Below are 24,667 nucleotides of genomic sequence, written 5' to 3'. Positions count from 1 at the left end.
TGTCATTGAGAGAGGACTGATTTACTAATATGGTGAATGATAAAAAAAAAATTATAGTTTAGGGTGTATCGTGTATTCCATTGATGTGAAAACATAGTAGATGTTTGTTACGAGTATGTTGTAAAGTATATTTATAAACTAATGTTAATCTGAATTTAATATAATTAGAATTTACCGTATGAATTTTCGAAATATATAAATTACTAGCTTTTTCCCATTTTTTATTTTGATATATTTAGATCGCATAATTCATACTATTCATTGAAAAGAATTTAAGTAAGATAATTACAAGGATTATTCAGAAGTAGGTAGTTGTGAATTAAACTTATAGTGTGAAAGTAATTTGCAAATCGTAAGCTATATTTCATTAAAAAAGAATTACATTATAGAAACTGTAAGCGAAAATCTATGAAAATTTCGAAAATTTTTAGTTATTCCCATATGTTGCATTTGTTTTCAGGATTCATAGGACTACCTACTGGACAGTCGAAAGCTTTGGCGAAATCTTCTGAATTTGACACCGAACCAATAACTCTTAAACGTGCCGTACTATGCACGTCGTATTTGCTCTGAGATATTAATGCTTCTTTGTCTGCTGTTTCGCACCATAACTGTAAGTAAAATTTTTAATGTTTAAGTTACACAATAGCACAAATTTTACTATCTTTGTTTAAATATCACATTCACATCTAATAATTTTGAAAATAAATTAAAAAATATTATCAAAAGGGGAAGAGAAATAATCTTACTTTTCCTAAAAAATATGTCATGTACAATGTAAGAATATATCACATTCCAAAACAGTTATTTATTCATTTTTACTAGGAATTTTAAACGTAAAGAGGCAATCCTTACTGAATTTATGTAGAAGGTTGCGTATATTTAAATTTCTTAAATTAATATTAAATTTGAAGAATTAATATCTTAATCGAAGAAGTGTCACAAAAACTTACGTTTGCAAATGATAAGAAGAAAAGTTGGTCGTTGCTAAATTGTTCTAGTCCTGGTAGAGCAGGGTCCGCATTTACACATTCTCGTTCCCTTCGTTTATAAGCACCGAACACAGCATGCAGGCCCATCGAATCCGCAATATTTTCACCTGCGGTTCTGTTACCATAATTCTAAAATATTTAGAATAATTAACATTTACCACAGACTAAGTTGTATTTTTTTTTAGCTCGGGCAATAATTCGTTTTATCTTAAATTACAGGGTATAGATGAGCCTTAAATTAGGGCGAATTTATTTCATTAGCTTAAATCGTTTAACGGAATAAATTAAGTATAAAAATAAGTTACGATATATCTGTAGAGTTAGAATTAACGTCAAGAACCTCGATCGTGTAATTTTCTCCTTTGATGATACTATAACCATCGTATTGGTTCACGAAACATATTGCTCTCTTATCGTAAGCGTCTGCCATTGCAGTTAGCCATTCCACTTGATTTCCTCCTTCGTCATAAAGATGACCTAATTTCAATTGATTCATTAAGTCTTGTTCATTATTTGTCAAGTTGTAATATTCTCATAATAATTCACCTTCATCATCGAATCCGTGATTTACTTCATGACCCATGACGAGACCAATAATACCGAAATTCACATACCTGAAGAATCAATTTTACATTCGATGATAATAATTATATTTATATTTAAATATCTTCAATACGGCATATGTATATAAATATTGAAAAATTCTTTATTTACCAAGGTCGATTTTGAGCAAACAATGGATTTTGCAAATCTGCCGCCGTGATTGCTATATTGAAAGAACATAATCTGTTATACCATTCTTCGTATTTGATCAAGGAAAATATAACTAATCGTATCATAATTCTATAATTCTATATTTTTAAAATATGTCTCGGAATACGTACATATAGAATTATCGTTTGGTATGAAGAAAGCATTCAATTCCAGGGGATCCATCTCGTAACTACAAAGTTATACAGGTATATATATATATATACATAAATATACACGTAGATGTATACATGTGGATATATACCTTGTATATCATGCATAAATATGTATGATATCGATTAACATAAATACGACATTTAAGTTACTTTTTAAGTTAGTTATTTTAAAATGAAACCTTACATTTCGCTATTATCTAGATTTCGTCGTAAGCTTTTCCATCTAGAATATCTCGCATAGTTGAGGAAGTTCTCGTAGAATGAAGTACCGACTGTAAACTATAATGTATATATATATATATACACAGGTTACCTTAACGAATATTAAATTTCTAGTAGATTTAATTTAAAGTTACGATTAACGTAATAATTAATTTCAAGATTATAAATTCCTATTACATGCTTGAGTTACTATCATTGATTATTATTGAAAATAAAATTACCCCTCGGAAGTAGCGTTTTACGAGCGTAGAGTTTTGCAGCCAACTTGGATAGCCAACCCAGTTCTTCATGTGCACTAATTTGTCCAAAACAAAATGTTTAGTATCATCGTCCATCCAGTTCGACGCTTCGATGCGATATTCGATTTCCTTTTGTATGTCGTCGATCATGTCTTTGGCCTTTGGATATTCAAGGGATGTTAATGAATATCAAACGTTGAAAATATTTTTTATCTTCGTAAGGTATGAAGGTGCGTAATTAAAATTATTACCATTTTTGCTACGTTTTCTGGCAGATATTGTTTAATGTATTCGTATCCTGCTACTTTACCCAGTGGCGCAATTTCCAGGCACATCTGCTCTCTATGGAAATGAAAATTAAAGTAACGTGTAATTTTAACAATTTTCAACGGATCGTGTTATTATACAAACCTTGTGGAATAGAACCAGTCTGCGGTCCATTGTTCGAACAATTCTGTTAGTTCTGATGGTCCAGCTATCATTATCCTACTAATGAAGAGCCAATGAATATAGTTAACTGCAACAAACGAAAGAATTTAATATTTTAATTCGATTAGAATGGAAATATCTTTAATATCCATCAATTTACCAAGTACTCTTTCTGGAGTTTTTGCGAGCAAGGTATGAAGTTCTTCCATATATTTGGGATACGATACAGAAACTTCTACGTCGTTATCAAACTCCAATCCAGCCTCGGAAAATATTTTTTGTATTTTTCTTATCCAATTTATCTAGATATTCGTAAATTATATAAATTTTCATTTCAATATCAGCGAATTTCATTTAAGTGGAATATAAAATAAATAAAATTTTTTACTCTGTTAGTACGCGAAATAGGACCTAAATCTTCGTAGTATTCTTGAAATTCTTTAAGCGTTATATTCTCGATTTGTTCATCGTCATCCTCAACGGCATGTACGATCTGAAATAAATAAATATCGTTATTAATAAATATTTATATTATATTCGTACAAATTCATATCTTCCCGAACATAGTTAAAAGATTAAAATATTTTATATATTTATAGATACATGTATTTTTGCACATTATACGTATCCTATGGATTTTTGTATCTTAGAATTTCCCATATTTGCATAAAATCTGCAGTCTAGTTACGAACTAATGTAGAATACGTAAAAACGATAAATTACTTACTTCTGTCAAATTAACGATAAATTTTACGAGATCTTCGACATCTTTCACCATTTGTTCCTCCGGTATTTCAATTCCTCTTTCCCTAGAAAGTATTAAAGATACATTTAATATGTAATCTCGATATGTTTGTCTTTGCTCTTCAACTTCTTCTTCATCATGCTCGTAATTATTATCATTGTCATCATTATCGTCATCTTCGTCATCCTCGTAGTTATCTTCGTCGTCATTTTCGTCATCCTCGTAGTTATCTTCGTCGTCATCTTCGTTATTCTCATCGTTATCATCGTCGTCGTCGTAGTTCTCTTCCTCGTTATCGTCTTCGTTAGCTTCGGCACTATATTCGTTATATTCATCGTTGTTATTATTATCATCGTCATCGTTGGTATCGACACTGTTATATGTATCTTCAGTATAGTCGGATATTTGCTTATGTTTCGAAACGTTCATCTTGTTTGCGACGTGATGCGCTGTGGCGCCTGTAATTTTCTGGTGCTTATGATTTTCACCGGCATGAACCTTTGCTTTCGTTCCAGTCCTCTGCAATTTCTTCTTCATCTTCTCCTCGTAGGTATGTTTTCCCAATGCTTTGTTCTTATTATGCATCCTTCTGCTATGCCCTAATTGCTTGGTAATCTTCCTTCTGTGTATTTTCCTCTTGCGTAGTACTTCCCCTTCTTTCTTGTTCTCTTTCACCTTCTTCTTCTTGTTATTATGTTTATTGCGACCTAAGTGGTTTCGTAAATTTTTCCTTATCGTTTTATCTTTCATACTATGTTTCTTTGTAATCGACTTATTGCGTGACAAATGTCCATTATTGTTGACCTTATTGTTGATATTATATTTATTAGCCTTTAGTTTACGCAATAGTTTATGAAGATGTTTCTCGCCTATAATATTCCTTTTAGTTCTTCTCGTCCTTTTCTTTTTACCAATAATATTATGCATAACTTTTTTCTTATTATGCCCCTTCTTAGCGTGACCTAATTTTCTCTGGTATTTTCTAGCGATCATTTTCTTCTTTCTCGTCTCTCCTTCTTCATCTTCTTCTACAGTGTTCCAGTCGTCCTCTGATTCATTCTCTTCTTCATCTTCTTCGTCATTCTCTTCATGCTGCTTTTGTTCTGCTCTTTCCTTGCTTCCTTTTTCCTGGCTACCTTCTCCACTTTCGTTATTTTCATCGCTGCTGTCTAAATTCAATATTTTCTCCACTGTAATAAGCCCATATGCACCCTGCGGTAAATGAGGTAACATAATCTGAAATATCGAAAAATAATATTTATCATAGCGAATATATAAATGTTTGTCCTCGATCGTAGTAGAATAGATTTTTAGGAATTATAATCGTACAATTATCGTATGGTTGTTTTCAGGTGATTGTGGGACGTAACGTAAATCGTGAAATGCGTTAAATCCTGATATACGAGCAAATTGGTCATCGACTATTTGCCAGTTGTATATATCCTCATCCCACTCTCCCTCTTCCATGATAAGTGGCCATCCTCCGTGTCTCCATAGGGTTGACAATAGTGGTTCCACTCCTCTTTTTTCTATGGCATCTGTAAAACATTGATTATTGTTATTATTATTAATTTACATTCGATTTATCTCTGTTTATATAATCTTTATATATAATTATACCGATTATTGTTTCATTTCTCTATTATATTTTACTTTTTGGCCCAACGACCTCGAAGAAAGAAGTTGGTTAGTTTAGCTTATGGAAAACTAAATATATCAATTTATAATTAAATTTTATCGATTATATCGATCATTACTACTATATTTCTCTTTAAATACATAATGAGACGCTGAAAACGTACCTGTATCCATACAGCTGTGATACCACTTCTTAGAAAGTCTCACCGCGTAAAGATCGTCAGGTTTTGGTTTAACCGAAATTATATCTGAGAAAACGATAAAACGTTAAAGTACAGTGTTGTTTTTATAAATTTGTATTTCGCTGTGAAGCTACTATAACGTGATAATTTAGTGTAATGCTAATACTCTAGGCATAAAGCGAAAGTTACTATCGGTAAAATAAATCAATATTTAAGCGCATGTATAACATGGACACACTAACTTTTAGCTTGTTGCTTGACTTTCTCGGCTACCAAATTCCATAAGCTCCAGGAGGTCTTATTTTCAGGAAGAGGATTGATTTTCGACCAGTTGCCACAAGCATACTCGTAAAAATCGTCACACGGGTCTACGGACACGTCCATACTGCCCTTGATCAATTGTGCTGTGTCGCGAAGGTAAAAAATTTGGCAATTAATCGTTTTCTAACTTACAAGCGATATATAAATTATTATTCGCTTTACACAAAATAGAAATTAGAAGATAATAAGCATAAAGTTACGAAATTTTATTTTACAATTGACGATTGAAAAAATGATCGATCATTGTATTTATTGAAGAGGCATTCAAATCGAGATTGCAGAGAACCAAAAGAATTTCTTTTGTTCCTGCTGTATATGATAAAAATATTTTTTAATAGAAATTTTACAAAGGCTACGTTTCATTTTCAAACTGAAAACAAAATTTTATTTCTCATATATCTATTACTTACCAATCAGCTTGCATTCTTCGGTCTTACATACTTCACGTTCAACTTTCTTCGCTTCAACAGCACCCTTAGATTCAAACAAACGTTGTAAACTGCGAGGATATTTCAGCAGATCATCGAGTTTTAGACCGGAGTTTATAACGACGCACAGGGACACTCTGGAAGCATTTGCAAAATTAATATAATAAATTACTATACTATTAAATTGAATTAATTATTAAATTATTATAAATATAAATATAAATGATTATAGTCAAAGTTACTTAATGAAAGAATTTTCAATGTAAATTCTTACTTACAGTATCAGTAGACGTAACATTTTAACGATGTGATCGAAGCCAAACTTGAAAGTTAGGCTCCCGATGTGACATCCAGCCTTCCTCTTTTTACAATAGGCGAGAAAAACTGCTGTCGTGAATTTTATACTCATAGAGGAGAGGAAATACAACCAAGAAGCTATTTCTATTCTAACCCGATAAAAAATTGTATTGTGATAAAATATTTTCTGATAAATATTGCAACAATTATGTAAACCTGCATCCTCTGCCCTTGCGATTTTGCAGATAAAATATCTTAATACAACATCCAGGAACTTCATTCATCCTGATGTTCCATTCATTTCCTTTCGGTATGGATGATTATGTATTTTAACTAGAGTCCTTGACGCTTTGATAATTTCAATTAAATGCATTCCATATAAGTAGGTGTATGTAGAAATCATTTCACTTAAAATATATGAAATCTATAACAAGAGAAATTATTATTTATTTGTGTTGATCTTACACGCTTAACTTGCATGTTTCTTTTCATTTACGTAAATTTCAGTGTTTGTTATTCCCGAGATATACATACATGTGTTATCGTTTGAATAAAAAATTGATTGGTTTTTATAACAAACATATGAATGTAAGATGAATGTAAATTAAATGTTCACCTTTGCACAATAAGGAAGAAGGTACTTATGAAAAAGGAAGAAAATATTTATAAATCTTAAAATGTCTCGATTATAGAATGTTTTATTTGTCAATGAGCTTTCTTCTCATTCTGCTATACATGAGCATTCACATTTATAGATTCTCAAATAACAATATGTATAACTTATGCTATGATAAAGGAAACTTATTGGTAACGATTTATAAAAATTACGAAAGATGCTGCATTAACTTATGATTTTTATCAAATTCTTGGGATGCTTTAACGTAATTGCCTTAATTCCCTTAACAAAATACATTTTGTAGGAAACGTTATCCAGACTGAACAAAATGAGGCATAGTTCATGTAATTTATGTATTTTAACTTTTAATATGATAATAGTTCCTTCACTTAAAACAATTTCTCTGCTGTTCGATCTTTATTTATAAGTTTGTATTAGTACCATAAATTTTAAGCACGCTAAGAATGCAGTGAGAATAGGATAAAATAAAATGACATATGAATCTCATAATTTTATTGTTTTCACATTTTTTCATGCGAAAAGTTGATTTTCGAATAAAAATATACGATACGAATATTTTATTAGTACAAATTATACTTAATTATAATTGCCATGAACGCGTAGAAGTACTTAAAATTTCAAATGCTTCGACGATTAATTATTTATCATTTATTAATTTTCTATCCGATCAATGATACATAATCTCTTTATTCCCATATACTACATTTCTCCGTTGGGTTCATAGGGCTATTTAATGGGCAATTATAAGCTTCAGCGAAATCTTTAGAATTAGACATCGAAGCAATTACTTTTAACAAACCGGGACGGTGTAGATCGTCTCTTATTTCCTCTTTTAACTTGTCCGGTTTTATCACTTCACACCACAACTGTAAATTTTAGAACGTATAAATTTATTTTCAAGAATATATTTAATCCATGCATTGTTAAATATAATAATAATAAAATAATAATAATAGTAATCAGTAAAAGATAAGTTTTTCGAATAACGATTTGGCTAACCGATTTACGTTATATATATGTTATTGCTTTTGTTAATTTAAAAACACTGATATCGTCTAGTTAAAAAAATAAAAAATTTATCTTACATTAGCAAAGGACAAGAAGAATAGTTGCTCGTTACTCATGTGCTCTAATCCTGGTAGCATAACGTCTGATTTTCCACATTCTCGTAGTCTTCGTTTATAAGCTTTAAATGCAGAGTTTAAGGCCATTGTGTCTGCAATATTTTCATCTGATGTTTGCAGACCATAATTCTATAATTATAAGATAGAGATATACAAGTATAGTTCTAAAGTAGTTTAGCACGGTATATTATATACTTTACATCTATATATATCATCGTAGTAGAAAATACAAAATATAACACGGAAAGAACTTTATACCTGTGGTGTAGAATCTCCTACTTTCTTCTCCAAAACACCATATCTCGTAAATTGATCTTTGAAGCATTGCGCTCTTTTGCGGTACGCTTCTTTCATTTTATGTGGCCAGACCGCGATATCATCATCTTTGTCAAACATACGATCTACAAGTTATTTGTAACATATCAATGCTTTCGTTAACCGAGTTCAATCAACAATATTTTACAATAATCTACCTATAATACTAAAACCATGATTTATTTGATGACTCATGACTAGTCCGATAATACCATAGCTTGTGTACCTACATTATAAAAATAATACTTTGCAAAGAATTATACGTTGCGAGCAAATTAAATTAATTATTATAGTAATTTTATCAATCTTTAATGAAATAGGCAAATATATTAAATGTGCTAACACATAGGTTCTTACCATGGTTGTCTAAAATCAAAGAGGAGGTGTTGAAAATTTGCTGTTGTTCTTTCTGCAATAATAAAAATTCCTTACTACGAATATTGTTAGGAAAATATCTTTGTATTTTTTTGTTCATCGTTAACGATCTCGATTCTTAGTCAGGTTTCGTTTTTTACTTTGTTTTAAAACTTACGAATGCTATTTTGCCATGGTGAGAACATGGTGTTTACTAGCAAAGGATTAAAGTTGCCGCTTGTACGTCTATAAAAGAGTTAATCTTTCGATTACCTCAAATTCGATGTGAATATAGGTATTTAAAATAATGTGTTGTTTTTGTTACGAAAATACTTACTCTTCAAATGCTCCGGAAGCATCCTTCTCTGAGAATAAAGTTTTTAGATTTCTCCGTTTCTTATATCTCATAACGCTTAACATATTTTCGAAATGCGACTTGCTGGCGCTAAGCTAAAATGTGATTATAAAATTAGTGGAATATGAAGCAAAGGTATAAAAATCGAAGATAGGTGTGCACTAAAATTAAAAATAAAAGGTATATTAGACTCTTACACCTCTGAAGTGTTCTTTCATGATAGTAATATTTCGATATGATTTCGGATACTCGATCTGTTTCTTCGCGTATATTAATTTATCCAAAATAATATCTCCGACTTGAATGTCCATCCAAGTTGAATTTTTGACTCGATATTCAACTTCTCTTTGGATGTCGTTTACGGTATCTGAAGCCTTTGATAATCGCACAAAGAATTTTATAAAATTTTTATGACGATATTACGCTACATTGTATTAATATTTTATTTTTTACCGCTTGTAGAACATCTTCTGGTAAATATCGTTTCACATATTCGTATCCCAAAATGTTTACCGCGTCCATTTCCTCGACACAGTAGTTTGTTCTGTAAAAAGAATTTATTTCTTTGTTTTCTAAAATACTTCGACGTAAAAGGAATATTTTAATCGATATAACGCTGTGTTACCTCCTTGTAGGTACTTTACCATCCCAATTATAGTATAATTCTCTCATTTTTTTCGTAGTTGCGTGTATCACTTTACTAAGAAAATTCCAATGTATGTAATTCACTGTATAAAATTTATATTAAATTTTATTAATTATTTATTACTTCGTCGTTGTAATAAAATTGGCTGTATTATCAATAAGATAAATTTAGGCATACCAATTATTCTACTTGGAGTTCTATCTAATAATTTTGTTAACGCTTTGATGTAACCATCGGCTGAAGTTAACACATAATCGTCAGGAATTTCCATACCTCCAGTAGCAAACACATCTTTTATTTTTGTTATCCAGTTAATCTAGAAAGATTAATGGTACAACTTCAATAAATTTTAATTAAGTTTATTCTCTTTTTAAATAGGATAATCTTCCTTACTTTCCCGTTTTCCGTCCGAGCCTTCAAAGCGTCATATCTGTTTTGGAGTGCTTTAAGTTCAGCGGTCAGCGCTTTCTTATATTTCTGTATGTACTGTACACATTAACATACATTAATATTTTAATTATAATATATATATATAACGTAATTAAATATAGTAGAAAGTAAAGAATCTGAACGTTCGGAGCACGCTCCGATCTTAAACAAATTTTAACTCTCTAACCGCAAAATATAATATTATAAATTTAACATTATCAATGTTAAAGTACATAATACAAATATTAATGGATTGTGGATATTTATGCAAATCCATATTTTCAATAATACGATTAAAAGGATAGAACCTTGATAGAAAGCTGCTTTACCTATCAAATATTATAAAATGTATTTGGATATTTCATATATACTGTATGCAATTTTGCACCTTCGAATTTACTCTATCGAAGGTTAAAAGCATATTTTTTCGGTATCTAATACTCTGTAGAAATGTAGACAATCTTGAGAATAAAGAAATAATCATTTTCTGTATCATTCATTCAACGGGTTAAGATAAAATCATCGCATTACCGTTAGAAGTCTTATTTGAAATTTAAGCAAGTCGCCAATATCTTCCAGGAGCCTTTCCCTTGGTATTGAAACGCCTCTTGCTTCAGAAAGCGCTATGCTAACGTTTAGTATATACTCTGCGTACATTTTTCTCTTATTTTCTACTTCCATATCCTTTTTACTAGTTTCGTCATAATTATCGCTATCGTCGTCATCTCTATTTTCGTTATCATCATCCCTGTAATCGCCGCTCCCATTTCCACTACTATCATCGTCATCCCGTTCATAGTCACCGCTCCCATTACCGTCTTCGTCGTCCCATTCATAATCACCGCTACCGCTACCACTTGCAGCATTATTGCTATTATCATTCTCTTCGTCGTTTTCATCGATTTTACCGCCGCTATTGTATTCTGCTTGATCCGCGCTGATGCCTTCACTTTCATTATCATCGTCGTTAAAGTACAAGTCGTTATTCGTATCCTCCATTCTTTCATGATTCTTTCCATTATTCGTTTCTGTAGATTTTTCAAGGCTGTCAGATTTATATATTAACTCACGTTCCCACGACTTAACAATTCTTTCCACGTATCGTCTCTTGTTACCAACTCCTGCGTGCATTATGGCCCCTTTCGTTCCTTCTTTCAACTGTATCTCGATGACATGTTTCTTCATCGTCTCGATCTTTTCATTTATTCTTTCGCCCCGAAACGTACGATTATTAATATTTTTTTTAACGATTTTCTTTTCTAGGGTTTTAAATTCATCGTCTTCTTTAGAGCGTGGCCATTCTTCGCTACCTTGTTCTTGACTTCCTTCTTCGCGGTCGTCTTCTTCGCTGCTAGCCACGTAGATTTCATCGAAATCTAGAAGTCTGTCCACTTTTGCCGATAATCGAGGAGTATCGACCTGAAACATCAAGCAGCGTTGTTCTTTGCGATCGTTACTTTATAGATGAAGAATCTTGATTGATATTAATAATGTCTGGACTAAGTATGATTACCGAGTGAGTAGATACTTACAGACAGCCTTGATCTTTTATTATAGATCAAGTACCTCATGGGAACCTGTACATCATGGAAACTATTTAATCCTGTCAAACGAGCATAGTAATCGTCCACAATTTGCCATTTATATATTTCCTGATCCCATTCATCTTTCTCCATTATTAATGGCCAGCCACCTGTCCTCCACATTGTAGATACAAGTGGCTGGAGACCAATTCTTTCTATCTCGTCTGTAAATTAATTGTACAATTTAACTTGACGATGATATTTCGCTCGTACTATTTTATTAAGATATAAAGAATGTGATATAGTTATAAGATTAACATCTAAAGTATGTGTAATATAAATTAGGATAGATGTTATTAATCAAACAATTTTTACCAAATTATGAATTATATTCCATTAAGAAATACCTGTGTCCAAGCAAGCTTTAAACGCCATTTTAGCGAATTTTGTTGCGCGCAGATCATCAGCTTTCGCTTCTTCCTCCATAATTTCTAAACGGAAAATATTAAATTAGAAACATATTTATTCGTCTTTGTACGTTTTCAATGGAATATTTGAATAGAAGCAACGAATAAAATATTAAATATATATATATAAATAGGTAGACCGTGGAGATTTTTGGCAATCTAATTAAACAGATGAAATTTTAATAGAGATTTGTTTCGACTAATGAATATTATCGTAAATACTCTGCTTTTATCTTCTCATATTACGTACGGTCTATAAATTTATTCGTTATTAAATGTTCGATAAATGTATAAACATCCGCAATCTATATGCACATACGATAGCAACCATAAGGTAATTAACTTCTTTACACAAGTGAACAATCTTTATATAGAGTATTAATTATAATTATAATCTTAAACGAAAAGAATGAGCAAACCTTTAAGACGGTCATCAACCTTTCTTTCTGCCTTAATTAAGAAATTCCATCGGTTTTCGTCAACAGGAAGTGGATTATGTTTTGGCCAATTGCCACACGAATACTCGTAGAAATCTTCGCATGGATTCACGCTTTGGTTCATACTCTCTCGTAATGAATTCGCTATTAAGTAATAGACAAATTGAAACTATTTATTCTCTTATATGGATCCAGTATTTAAAAGATTTCAACAATGTAACATTTGTATATCATTTCGTAGGAAAATCTGTACAGTATGATAAGGAATCTAAGAAATATTTCCTGCTCACCAAGGTACTTGCATTGTTGGGTGAGGCAAAGCGGTCGTTCTTCCTTTATTTTTGATTCTTCTGTACTTACACTTAATAACCAGCGTAAACCAAAGGATTTATTCAAGATGCTATTGACATCGGCCGCAATGGCAGCCAAAAATACGCTGTGAAATTTATTTAAATCGTATTGAGAAATTATGACGTACGTCATAGATAATAGATAATTTTACAGTTCATTCGAACGATAAAAATGTTTTCTATAATTGTTACTTACATAATCCATGTGAATTTCATTATACTAGCGTTAATGATATAATAAAAAAGAAAGTAAAATAAACAGGCGTTACGGACGTATCCTCCGATATCCAAACTTCCGATTTATAAAGTGTAGAATCTACCGCAGTTGGCGATTTTATATTTACAGAAAACGGAAAGACCCTGAGCATGTTGATGATAAGCGCTGATAGTATACATTTTGTATCAATACTGTGTAACATCATCACTATTCGCGTTACTTCGGCGGTGTAAAGTAATATTTATTACACGTTAACATTTATTCAGCAAAATAATATGCATTGCACCATTCATTCTATCATTTTATTCCCTATCTTATTTGGTATTCTGTCGAAGAGTTATAGTCATACAATGTTCGAGATATACGAATACAATACACATTGAAAAATTCAAATTCTTTTGCTAAATTTAGATTAACATTGGTGGATCGTCTAAATATAAGCTATATCTCAAAAGAAATAGACAAACTATCGTGTTCATCGACATTCGTGATGTTATTTTCGTAACGATTAAAAGACTTATCAAATACATATATACATGTTACTTTCTATCTGTTAATTAAGTAACATCTTAAACCTAATTTACAGTGTAGTTTTTATTGTCAGTCCTAGTTCGATCTGAATATCTTGTGACTCAACATCAGGATGCACGATGCGGGTGAAAGAAACGGTAGCATCGCATCGTTAGATGCGGCAGCATCTGAGCGAATGGGCTGCGCAACCTTATTTTTCATCCGTGGACAGGATAACGTGCGCAAGCTGGTTCTAGGATGCGGACCAATCTGAAAATATATTGCACAAATATACGATGTTAACAACGTTGCCGCATAGACGATGGTGGAATAGTTAGCGACTGGATATCCGTGACAGGAGAGAGTAAATCTGAACGGTAGCCAGTTACTCGATCACGGATCGCCTCGACGCTGACACGAATAAGTGAAATGAAATTCATTGATCGAACAGCAGACGTTTCGAGTGATAATTGAACGTTTTCGTGAATTGGATCGAGCTTCAACTGACAGTCTGACTCGTGTTCTTTATCTTAAAAAGGCAAAGAACATCTTTAAAAATGAAGATTCTCCCCGTATTATCTTTTCTTCTCTTCCGTATAATTTCGTTCTTTCGAACGATATATCTCTGTAATAATCGAGGGATTAAAAAACAGCTGGTCTGAGCATCGATATTTTTAATTGGAACAAACTGTGAATAAAACCTAATGTACTTTTTCCAACGCTACACACAAGCGTAAGGGCAACAAACCACTAGTTTTTGGTTTGAAAATTGATAAGAAAATTCTTATCGTTCTTCTATTCGTTATTTATAAAAAATACGCTTATGTACCACTTTCCTATTGAAATAACGACATAATTTTGTGCTTTTTTATTCAATTATCTAAACATCAATTATCTAATCACAAGTTAATTACACTTAATCTGGAGATTAACTGCGTCAGGTAAAACAATGAACAAGAATTAACTAATGATTTGTAGAAGTTGAGAAACATGAAATATGATCAATTTCCTTCGTTGAAATAGCAGTGAGACGCGTGATTTAAGCAATAGTTCTTCTCAAGTACGTAATTTGTAAAAGTAATCGCTAGTCTTTCAAATTAATTATATTCACTTCGTTATGTACGAATTAATAATTCATTCGGATGCATCACGTTGGTTATTATTTGCCGATAATGTTTGAGAATTAATAGATTAACGCGTTTAACATAACGTTCCCTGTTTTATGAATGTGAATGTAAAAGTGAGGCAACGCAACGAGAAGAACGAGTAAAAGGTTTATAATCGCAATCAGTATCGTCGAAGCTAACCACTTGTATGGAATGAAAGTCTTTGTACGAGAGACGGCCTAAACGGAGCAATTAAAAAGGAATTACTAAGAAATGGACTCAAATCTCACAATTTAATATCTTTATAATAAAATGACGCAATTTATAAATCCAATAATCAAATCATAAAATAATTAAACATCGTAATTACGTCAGCGATATTATTCGCTGTACATTAACTAGTGAAATTACAATCAAAATGAAATTTAGATTTTATTATAACAAAAACATTATCGCGAGGAAGGTAAATTTAATGTTAAAAGTAAATTAATGTTAAATTTAAAAAACTATTATGTATGGAATATATGTTAAAATTATTATATCATTCCATTGATCCATTATCGTTTAAAATAGAGAAATCCTTTTCTTCTCTAAAAAAATATAATAAACGATCAATTGCCTTATCTTGGATCGGCTTATTTCAATTATTGTGCGAGTTTGTTATTCTCATATTTGAATATCTTGGTTAGAAAGGCATGAACTTTTCCATACAATCGTAGAATTAAATAATAAGTCGATGCTACTGTAGAACGTGGGACTAAATAAGATCTTGTCTATGCTAGTGTGGAACTAGGTTTTTGTCTATGCTAGCGTAGAACTAGGTTCTTGTCTACGATAGAACTGAATCAATGCAGCACTTAGCCGCTTGGTACAGCGCTTCTTCTCGAAGGTCAACATAATGTTATGAACGTGAATACTCTCTGTTCCTCTCTGCTAGTACATATTACGATCATACAAACCGGTCTCGATACTCATATACATGATCCTAGGGAAAACGGTCCGAAAATTGAGCTGTGACTAGTTGTGAAAAGTCAACATGGAAGACAGAAAGGTTCTTGTTCTACGCATGCGTGACATGGTATGAATGTCTCAAATAAAGACAGAGACACTCTATTCATCTCTGTCTGTCTCGTAAGAACGCGGATTTTGTTATCCTTCCATGTTGATTTTACACAATTAAACACGACTCAATTTTCATACAGTTTCCCCTAGCGAGTGTCGAGACCTGTTTATATGATCGTGGTATGTGTAAGTGATTAATTTATGTAGTTTCCGATAGTGACTTGAGAGAAACGGCGATACTTACATAAATATAATCTACTTAATAAATAACAGTACAACTATTTAATAATAAAACTAAAATAGTAATGTTAAGAGTACTTGATATTTTTTTTAAGATAATAATTTACCGATAAGGTTATGTTTACGATGTATTAAAACAAATTAAAATTTAAAATCATTCTTATGATTCATTTCCAACAATCTTTACATATTGTACTGCGCTTAACTTTTTATAATCCGAGAGTAAAATAAATCTTGAATCGTAAATCTTGTATTACATAAGGAAATAAACGCACGGAAATTTTATTAATGCTTTAGGACAATATATGTATGATATTGAACCCTCATACGTAATAATATAAAAAAGGTCTTTAAGAACAACTCATCATGTAATATTAAAATATTTACTTGTGATACATAAAGTCTTTCGACATAATCAAGGAAAAAGAAAGTATAAAATTATGTCGACTTTAACGCGCATGCGATTTATGAATGGTGGGGGAATGCTACGAGGAAAGATATTCCATATTTTCGATCAAAGAAGTATATCTGCTCCTGCTTTAAAAAAGAACAAAATGGTAAGATTATTATAATAAATTTATAAAATTATATATTACAGAACGTATTATTGTTGTTAATATTTTGTGAAAAGAATAATATTTAACGTACAGGAATACGTGCGTGTATCAATTGGAAATTTTATAAATAATCCGCGAACATTAATTTGAAATCTTTATGATAAATTTCGATCTTTTGTTTCATATTATCGAAATTGATGTTTAATTCTGTTTGCAAATTTTTATCGCTTTAAACAAATGAATAATATGTAAAAGCATATATTATTTGTATACTTACACATGAGACATCGTCATTTTTGGGCGTAACAAGTGGTTGAGATTTATTGCATATAAATTGTAATTTTTTCATAATTAAAAAGGCAGCAGTTACGAAAAAAATTATTATTAATCAGTTAAAAAGTAAATTTTATGTTTATGCAGAAAATTTATTTTTCCGGATTATATACTATCGCGAAATAAGGAGCGATTGAAGCATTGATCTGACATTCCTGTTACTAATATCGTCAAGGAAAACTTTTTGCTTAATTAAAATTGTTTTACATAGTAATGAATTTTATTAAAAGATTATGTTTATGTAATTTTGTGATTAAAATTTGAATAATCTTATTACTTGACAAATATATTAAATAATAATTTAAATTAAACTTAATACATTTTTTAAAAATATATCTTATTTTTAGGGAAAACTTACTCAAGAAGAACGAGAAAAGGATTTAAAACCATTGTTATCTAATGGTTGGTCTGTGCAACAAAATAGAGATGCTATTTATAAGGAATTCTTATTCAAAAACTTTAATCAAGTGAGTTTCACTTTAAAAATTAATCTTTTATGATATATATCACTTTATACTATATTTTTAATGTTATAGATAAATTATATATTTTTTACATATTCATGTTGATAGGCATTTGGTTTTATGACAAAAGTTGCATTACAAGCAGAAAAAATGGATCATCACCCTGAATGGTTCAATGTTTACAACAAAGTAAACATCACTTTGTCTTCTCATGATGTGAATGGTTTATCACAGAGGGATGTAAAACTCGCATCTTTCATAGACAAGGCTGCTAAAGTGGGAGAAAACTAAATATTAATTTGTAGGATAATTTTTAAATAATTACAATGGATGAATGATATGTTTCTATGATAATAATGTTAATAATGTTTTAGAATTTTTTGATGTTATAAAAATTATATTACATACATATAAATGCTGTAGGTATATTTGTTTCATATTTGTTTTATACTATGACTTCTATAAATAAATACATTTTATTTAATTCAAATTATTTGTGGAATTAATTTGTATTCGTTATGCTATCACAATTTATATATTATCTAGAATAATGAAAATGGATTTTATAACTATTATTTAAATAATGCAATAAATTGTTTAAAGATAAATAATTTATTTCTGAATAATTTATGATAAAGAGAATGTTAAAACATCTAAATTAAAACATATTCATGATCTAATCAAAATATGTAGTAATTAGGGAATTATTCTAATCAAAATATACAATAAAGGAATTATTCTTCATTAGAGGCAGGTATGGTTTGTGGGGGTGTTTTGCCAATTGCCCAAGCATCTTTCACAGCTCTTGAAACCCCAGGACCATTATTTATGAGTACAAACAGACCACACAGTGTAGCTGCTGAGATCATAAGCAATGTAAAGTGCAGAATTTTTGGTACTACAGGTCCAACAACACTAGGACGTGCATAGTCTGTAATAACAGCTTCCAAACCCCTATATAATATGTGTTACAATATAATAAAAACACATTAAATCTATATAAAAATAAAGAAACAAAAATATTCTGCAGTATGCAAAAAATCATATGTGGTGTGATATCAATAATAATTTTTTAAGATGAATAATTACCAGTGTGAGTGCATTACAACTAATACAGACATTACACCATCAAGAATTGGATTTTCTGCTATTAAAGCAGCAGGTATCAAAATTGGTAGTGCTGTTGAGACAATTCTTTCCATGACCCACATACGTACATGATCACCTGTAGATGTACTTGCATTGCGGCTTATTTGTGTACCTAAAGTGGTAGTTGCTGGGAACTGAAACATATTTACAATAAAATATACATCACAGAAAAGAACCTATAACATAAATATTTGAAATAAATGTTATAACACCAATACCTTTGTTAAGCAATTGGTTCTATTGCTAGTTGTACCAGAATTTAAACATTGTCTAACGTTGGCAAGACTACTAGATGTTCTACCAAATTGAGGCAGTTTGCAAGAATTTGCAAAAAGATTAGATTTTGAAAGTAATTCTGTAAAAATAAAAATGATATGATTTGTATTCTAATTTGGATTGTCCGTATAAAGATTGAATATTTAATCGAATATTTAGAATATACTAAAAATTATATTAATTTTATATATTCATAAATCACAAGAAATGATTTAATTATCTTATAATATGTATACAGATTTTGTATTTTAGTTTATAATAATACATTATATTAAATAATATCATAATGATTAAAGATATAGAAAAATTTGTTCAATAAGGTTATGTCAATGTCATTCAAAATAGTCAAAATTATATATATCAAAACAATTCATATATCTTTTCATGTTTCAAACCCCACTTACCTAGTTGTTTAACCTTATGAATGATGGTGGGAGATACTATTTTCTTTAACATCATTTTGTTATTGTAAAATACAAGATTTTTAAATCTGTACTTGTTTGTAGAGAACGATGAACTATGAACACCTCTTTAATTTTTTATGACAATTAGATATCACGATTCTAATCTCCTATAAAAGTATGTGTGCATAATTATAGAGATGAATTTTCTGTATCGACTATTTTCACCTCGACTATCTCGTTCGACTTATCGAATGATTGTAACGATCATTTAATTTGATCTGAATATTTTGATTATGTATAATGTAAGTTGATGATAAATAATTTGTAAAGTGAAATGTTTTTATTATAATAAAATGTTTTACAAAAATAATTTCGTTCTCTTATACTTTTATTTATACATTAAGTTCAGTTGAATACAAACAATTTCATTAGTTTATATTTATCGTAAATATATATATATATATATATATATATATATATACTCTTTTTTATAATAATATCTTTTATAATATTTAATTAATCAGAAAATTACAAGATACTTGAAATTATCTGAAAATTATTCCTGGTTGAGAAACACTGCTTCGAAGTACGTTATTTACTAGGTTATAATCTTGTACCTGCAAATAACAATTCGTTTCTGATATAGTTATGTTGAATTTTTAAGTGAGAAAATAAAATTTGAGAAAATTCGACAAACAAATTATTAAATACAATGTCTGAAACGGTAATTAAAAATACCGATTCTGGAAATAACTTGAATCATAATATTAAACAAGAATCTGCACAAGAATGTATGTCTGAAAATCATTACAAAAATTGTAGAAAAAATAATCAATGGAGCGGTGATTACAGGAAAAACAGCGGCTCATATAACAGTGGTAAGTTTTCAGAAGAAACATATTTTAAATATCATTATTACGAAACCAACCCTTTCACGTTTGAAATTTGTTTAAAGGATTCCGAAATAATAATTTTGGCAATAAACCTTCTAAACGTAATTTTATTAATTGGTCGAGTTTCCAATCACATGAGAAAAGAAAGAAATTGGAAGTTGGAAACAGGCTAATGGAATGCAATGTTGGAATTACTGAGTTTATAGGAAATGAAGGATTTTTTGGTGTTATTAAAGAAAGATATACAGATTTTCACGTTAACGAAATTGCTCTTGATGGACAAATCGCTAAATTAACAAATCAAGACATTCCATCAGTTGAAGAAGAAAATTTACAAAAATTTAAAAACATGGTATCAGATACACATTGGAGTCAGCTACAGAAATTAAAAGAATCAGAAGAATCTACTATGGAAATTGATGTAACAGACATGGATAAAGATCATCGTAAAGCAATTCATAGAGTTGCTAAGGCAATGAATGTTATTAGCCGAACTATAGATAAGGGAAATAAAAAGATCATGATGATTGTACCAATTAAAAATAACAGCAGTGCTGGTATGTTATATCCATTTTCAATTCAAAATGTATTATTATTGATTTATATATGATACATTTTGCCCTCAGGTCATAATTTCCCGAGAGATAAACGGGTAAATTGGAAAAAGCAAGGAGAATATTGTTACTTTTTGTTACACAAAGTGAATATAGATACAATGAGTGCTATTAATCAATTAGCCATGAATTTATATTTAAGGCCAAATAATTTCAGTTATGCTGGAACAAAGGATCGTAGAGCATGGACTACTCAATGGGTTAGTGCCAGGAAAGTTTTACCCACAGATATATTAAGAGCAGCAAAAAATTTACCTGGAACATATGTAGGAAACTTTAAATTTGAAAGAGAATCTTTGAAACTAGGCATGTTGAATGGTAATTCCTTTAGAATTGCTTTAAGGAACGTCAGTGGAACAGATGAGCAAATTGAAAAAGCCATGATTTCTTTGAGAGATCATGGATTTATAAATTATTATGGTCTGCAAAGATTTGGTACTGTAGTTACTATTCCAACTTATGAAATAGGCAAAGCTTTACTTCAAGGTAATTCTCTTAATTTAATTTACACAATAATTTAACTTTTCTAATTTCGTGTAAACTTTGTTTAATATAAGAGTATGCATTTTGTATTGTACAAAAAATAGGTAAATGGAACGAAGCGATCAATTTAATTTTGAAACCTAGAGAAGGAGAACAGGACGAAGACTTGATAGAAGCTAGAAAAATATATGAAAAAACTAAAGATGCAAGTGCTGCATGTAACAGGATTAGAAGATGTGATAAAATAGAGGCTACACTTTTAAAGGGTCTTAGTATATCTGGTATTAATAATCCTCAAGGTGCTTTGGATTGGATACCCAGGAATGCTCGCTTAATGTATATTCACGCCTATCAAAGTTTTGTATGGAATCATATGGTATCAAGAAGGATAAAAGAATTTGGGAGAAATCCTATAGTAGGGGACTTAGTATATGAAAAAAATGTTAAACATAATGATAATGAAGGGGAATTTGTTTATGATAATGGAAGCGAACTTGCAACTGAAGGTAATGAAGAACCTATTAAAAAAATAAGTAAACTTGAAAGCGAAATGGACGTAGACGTAAAGATTGAAAATCCTTCTGAAGCATCTGAAGAATTATCAAATACTTTGGTGGAAGAAGTAACAGGTGCTGCAGAATGTTGTCTTAAAATAGATGAGAATACACAGCAAAGTGGAACTACTAATGAAAAAGTTGAAAGCGATGATTCAAGCGATAATCTTCCTATGGTAAAAATTCTTGAAGAAGAAGATTTACCAAATTATAGTTTGGCAGATATATTAATGCCTCAAGTTGGCTGGAAAGTTACATACCCACCTTATGCTAAACCATGGTTTGATGAGTTTTTAGCAAAAGATGGATTAACTGCTGACCTTAGACAGAAGAATAAGTAAGTTACCAAAAATGAATTTTAGACATCTATTATTTTTGTCTTATAATATTTTTTATGTTTTATATCTATTTAATTTCAGAAAATATAGCTTGGGAGGTGCTTATAGAAGGATATTGCAAATTCCTTCAAATTTATCTTGGAACATCATGCATTATTCGGAGAAACATAGCAATCTTATTATGTCCGATATTGATGAAATGAGGATGAAATCAGCTCCAAAAAATGATCCAAGTATAATCTTTCACCGATATATTTTTCAATTTTTCAGCGTACATTAAGATATTTTTATTTTTTATTAAAAGCTAATAAATATGCATGAAATTTTCCAATTTTTCAGAGGGGCAATACAAAGCTTTAATAATAGAAATGTCTTTAAAATCTTCTACATATGCAACTATGGCGTTGCGCGAAATTTTAAAATCTGATACTTCACCACAAGCACAAGCTGCTCATTTTGCTGCATGTAACGTAGAGGTAGAGAATTCAAGCACTTTGAAATATCTTGCAGAGAGCGAAAATAGGAAGCGAAAAAATATCTGAAGCAATATAAAGCTGCGATATAATGACATATAAGTTCATCTTTACATATATATATATACATGTAGTATATAAATGGGTTTTAGAGGAAAGGACAAGTAATGATGTTTTGATTTAATAAATGCTATTCGAAGCAACGAGATGATATGATTGCAATGCTGTCGTACGTCTTATACTCATAGGCGGCTTTCGACTTCCCGATTCACACTCTCCGGCTTCTACACTCGCTCGCTCTCGCTTCTCAACTCACACTCTGCGCACCTTTTGCATCCGTCCTCTCCGTCATCTCAACTAACTCTCTCTGCACACCTTTTGCATCCTTTCTCTCCGGCTTCTTAACTAACTCTCTGCACACCTTTTGCATCCGTTCTCTCCGGCTTCTCAACTACCTCTTCCTTCAGCGTCTCTTTGCCTTTTCCCGTCCTTCGGAACACGTGTCCCGAAACGCTCGTGGCCAGGATCACGCAGGCCCTTTCCACGAAACTACCCACTTAAAAAGACCCAACGACACATTGCTGTACCTGACGATGCCGCGGCTCTCGCCACTTTGTTTACGGTTCGGCCGATATCTTAGGCCTTTTGCCCACGATACTACATACATAATGAAGAACAATAAACTTTGAAATATTCAACATCTGTCTATTTTTTTAAAAATGTATCTCAATTTTATAAACTGAAAAGCGTAGTATCTACTTTAAAGCTTAAAATAGGGAGGAAGCACCTTCGAAATCGATCTCTCACGATAATGTTGCGATGTACATAGTATATATAAATCGGGGTATTGTCACGTGTGGTCGATGAAGAAGCGATTTGTAATGATTCCGAGGAGACTTCTATAGCGTTAATATCCTCTCAGGTGACAAACGAGGGAATGACGCTGCAGGACGTCCGGCGTCCCGATGCCATACGACAAATTATCTCACCTCCGCTCTGGCCGAATACCGTGAAAAATCGCCGATATCGTGACGAAGCGTTACTGTTCAAAAACGTATCGTTCTATCGGGATAATTAAGCGTTATTTTAGTTTAATCTCATTATACAGCATATTTTCATAATAAATACTAACACACGGAATTATTGAAGTTATTAGAAATTTAAAGTTGTTATATTGTAATTAATAAAACACAATGTAAAAATAAATAAAAGTGTTATCGGATTGCGATATGTTATTGTATTTTAATTAATAAATTGTAAGGCTTTGAATATCAATTGATTAATCTTGTAATTATAGATTCAATAATGTAAATGTTTGATTGGAATACATTGTTTTTTTGGAAATATTTAATGGCAAAAAGGAAGAATTTTAATCTAGTCTTTTAATCTAATTATGATTGAGCAAATGCTTCAAACGTGAGGAAATATTTCTTGGAATATTTTTTAAACATGCTTATTGTAGGAAATGTGGTTTGTTGCATGACTTTTACTTTATGTGAGAATGCGGTGTCATTCGAACATCTTTGGAACTGGTTGGCACTATAGAATAATAGGAAGCACAATATGGGATGACAATATGTTATTTAACTATTAACTATATTGTAGCATTTCTCCTATGTAGCAAGTTTAAGAGATAGCTTTTATTTTCTCTTCTCAAATAATGCAGAACATGGAAGTACATGTAGAGTATTTAATTCTTAATATCAAAATTCTTCGATATCATGATTTTTCGATATCATGAAATAAATTACCAAATCGTTTATTGATAGCAAACAATTGAATAATAAAAAGTTATAGTCACAAAAGGCCGTCAATTGCTTATATTCTTCATTTTTTGTAAAAGTACCAAAATTAAATTATAATTTATTATATAATTATATAACAAGTTTACTAGAAGATATTTTAAAGTATTTTATATCATCGCGATGCTGTGTATGT

General features: G+C 30.8%; 5 protein-coding genes and 1 long non-coding RNA gene across 9 annotated transcripts; 2 read left to right on the top strand and 4 right to left on the bottom strand.

Annotated features, from left to right (window-relative positions):
* Positions 1–339: 339 nt before the first annotated feature.
* LOC100650372 (endothelin-converting enzyme 1) lies at positions 340–6,554 on the bottom strand. Its single transcript, XM_048411152.1, has 18 exons — positions 6,401–6,554; positions 6,105–6,259; positions 5,616–5,777; positions 5,356–5,439; positions 4,883–5,091; positions 3,536–4,789; positions 3,197–3,301; positions 2,969–3,110; positions 2,791–2,896; positions 2,631–2,721; positions 2,362–2,538; positions 2,103–2,197; positions 1,877–1,935; positions 1,707–1,758; positions 1,539–1,606; positions 1,333–1,469; positions 954–1,121; positions 340–611 (listed from the first exon to the last, which is right to left on the bottom strand). Exons 1-18 carry the CDS (start codon positions 6,529–6,531, stop codon positions 432–434), a joined length of 3,375 nt encoding a protein of 1,124 aa, XP_048267109.1. The 5' UTR covers positions 6,532–6,554; the 3' UTR covers positions 340–431.
* A 545-nt stretch (positions 6,555–7,099) lies between these two features.
* Positions 7,100–13,472, bottom strand: LOC100650573 (endothelin-converting enzyme homolog). 2 transcript variants are annotated; one of them, XM_003399629.4, is made up of 18 exons: positions 13,253–13,469; positions 12,997–13,142; positions 12,689–12,850; positions 12,210–12,293; positions 11,812–12,026; positions 10,811–11,698; positions 10,244–10,336; positions 10,028–10,166; positions 9,830–9,932; positions 9,658–9,748; positions 9,402–9,578; positions 9,187–9,299; positions 9,028–9,095; positions 8,853–8,904; positions 8,654–8,721; positions 8,439–8,581; positions 8,142–8,309; positions 7,100–7,922 (listed from the first exon to the last, which is right to left on the bottom strand). In XM_003399629.4, exons 1-18 carry the CDS (start codon positions 13,270–13,272, stop codon positions 7,743–7,745), a joined length of 2,910 nt encoding a protein of 969 aa, XP_003399677.3. In that variant the 5' UTR covers positions 13,273–13,469; the 3' UTR covers positions 7,100–7,742. The 2 variants fall into 2 exon arrangements, with proteins under 2 accessions (XP_003399677.3, XP_048267110.1); XM_048411153.1 differs by lacking the exons at positions 7,100–7,922; positions 8,142–8,309; positions 8,654–8,721 and having other exon boundaries at positions 8,445–8,581; positions 13,253–13,472.
* An 89-nt stretch (positions 13,473–13,561) lies between these two features.
* On the bottom strand, positions 13,562–17,138 carry LOC125386141. Its single transcript, XR_007226025.1, has 2 exons — positions 17,026–17,138; positions 13,562–14,053 (listed from the first exon to the last, which is right to left on the bottom strand). It is a non-coding gene; the product is annotated as an uncharacterized LOC125386141 (long non-coding RNA).
* LOC100650821 (probable pterin-4-alpha-carbinolamine dehydratase) lies at positions 15,988–17,927 on the top strand. Of its 2 annotated transcripts, XM_012314809.3 has the most exons (4): positions 15,988–16,131; positions 16,489–16,748; positions 17,429–17,548; positions 17,654–17,927. In XM_012314809.3, the coding sequence occupies exons 2-4, from the start codon at positions 16,632–16,634 to the stop codon at positions 17,834–17,836; spliced, it is 420 nt and encodes a 139-aa protein (XP_012170199.1). In that variant the 5' UTR covers positions 15,988–16,131; positions 16,489–16,631; the 3' UTR covers positions 17,837–17,927. The 2 variants fall into 2 exon arrangements, with proteins under 2 accessions (XP_012170199.1, XP_048267112.1); XM_048411155.1 differs by lacking the exon at positions 16,489–16,748 and having other exon boundaries at positions 16,108–16,131.
* Positions 17,928–18,138: 211 nt separating this feature from the next.
* On the bottom strand, positions 18,139–19,594 carry LOC100650698 (succinate dehydrogenase [ubiquinone] cytochrome b small subunit, mitochondrial). The gene is made up of 4 exons (XM_003399630.4): positions 19,375–19,594; positions 18,913–19,049; positions 18,635–18,828; positions 18,139–18,499 (listed from the first exon to the last, which is right to left on the bottom strand). Exons 1-4 carry the CDS (start codon positions 19,427–19,429, stop codon positions 18,280–18,282), a joined length of 606 nt encoding a protein of 201 aa, XP_003399678.1. The 5' UTR covers positions 19,430–19,594; the 3' UTR covers positions 18,139–18,279.
* Positions 19,595–19,935: 341 nt separating this feature from the next.
* On the top strand, positions 19,936–23,957 carry LOC100650935 (pseudouridylate synthase 7 homolog). 2 transcript variants are annotated; one of them, XM_048411154.1, is made up of 6 exons: positions 19,936–20,252; positions 20,330–20,824; positions 20,894–21,367; positions 21,469–22,255; positions 22,338–22,489; positions 23,652–23,957. In XM_048411154.1, the coding sequence occupies exons 1-6, from the start codon at positions 20,087–20,089 to the stop codon at positions 23,759–23,761; spliced, it is 2,184 nt and encodes a 727-aa protein (XP_048267111.1). In that variant the 5' UTR covers positions 19,936–20,086; the 3' UTR covers positions 23,762–23,957. The 2 variants fall into 2 exon arrangements, with proteins under 2 accessions (XP_048267111.1, XP_003399680.2); XM_003399632.4 differs by having other exon boundaries at positions 19,937–20,252; positions 22,596–23,957.
* Positions 23,958–24,667: the final 710 nt, after the last annotated feature.

The sequence above is a fragment of the Bombus terrestris genome, chromosome 12, assembly GCF_910591885.1.
Source record: "Bombus terrestris chromosome 12, iyBomTerr1.2, whole genome shotgun sequence".
NCBI classification, from domain to species: domain Eukaryota; kingdom Metazoa; phylum Arthropoda; class Insecta; order Hymenoptera; family Apidae; genus Bombus; species Bombus terrestris.
This window is presented reverse-complemented; position numbering and strand designations above follow the sequence as displayed.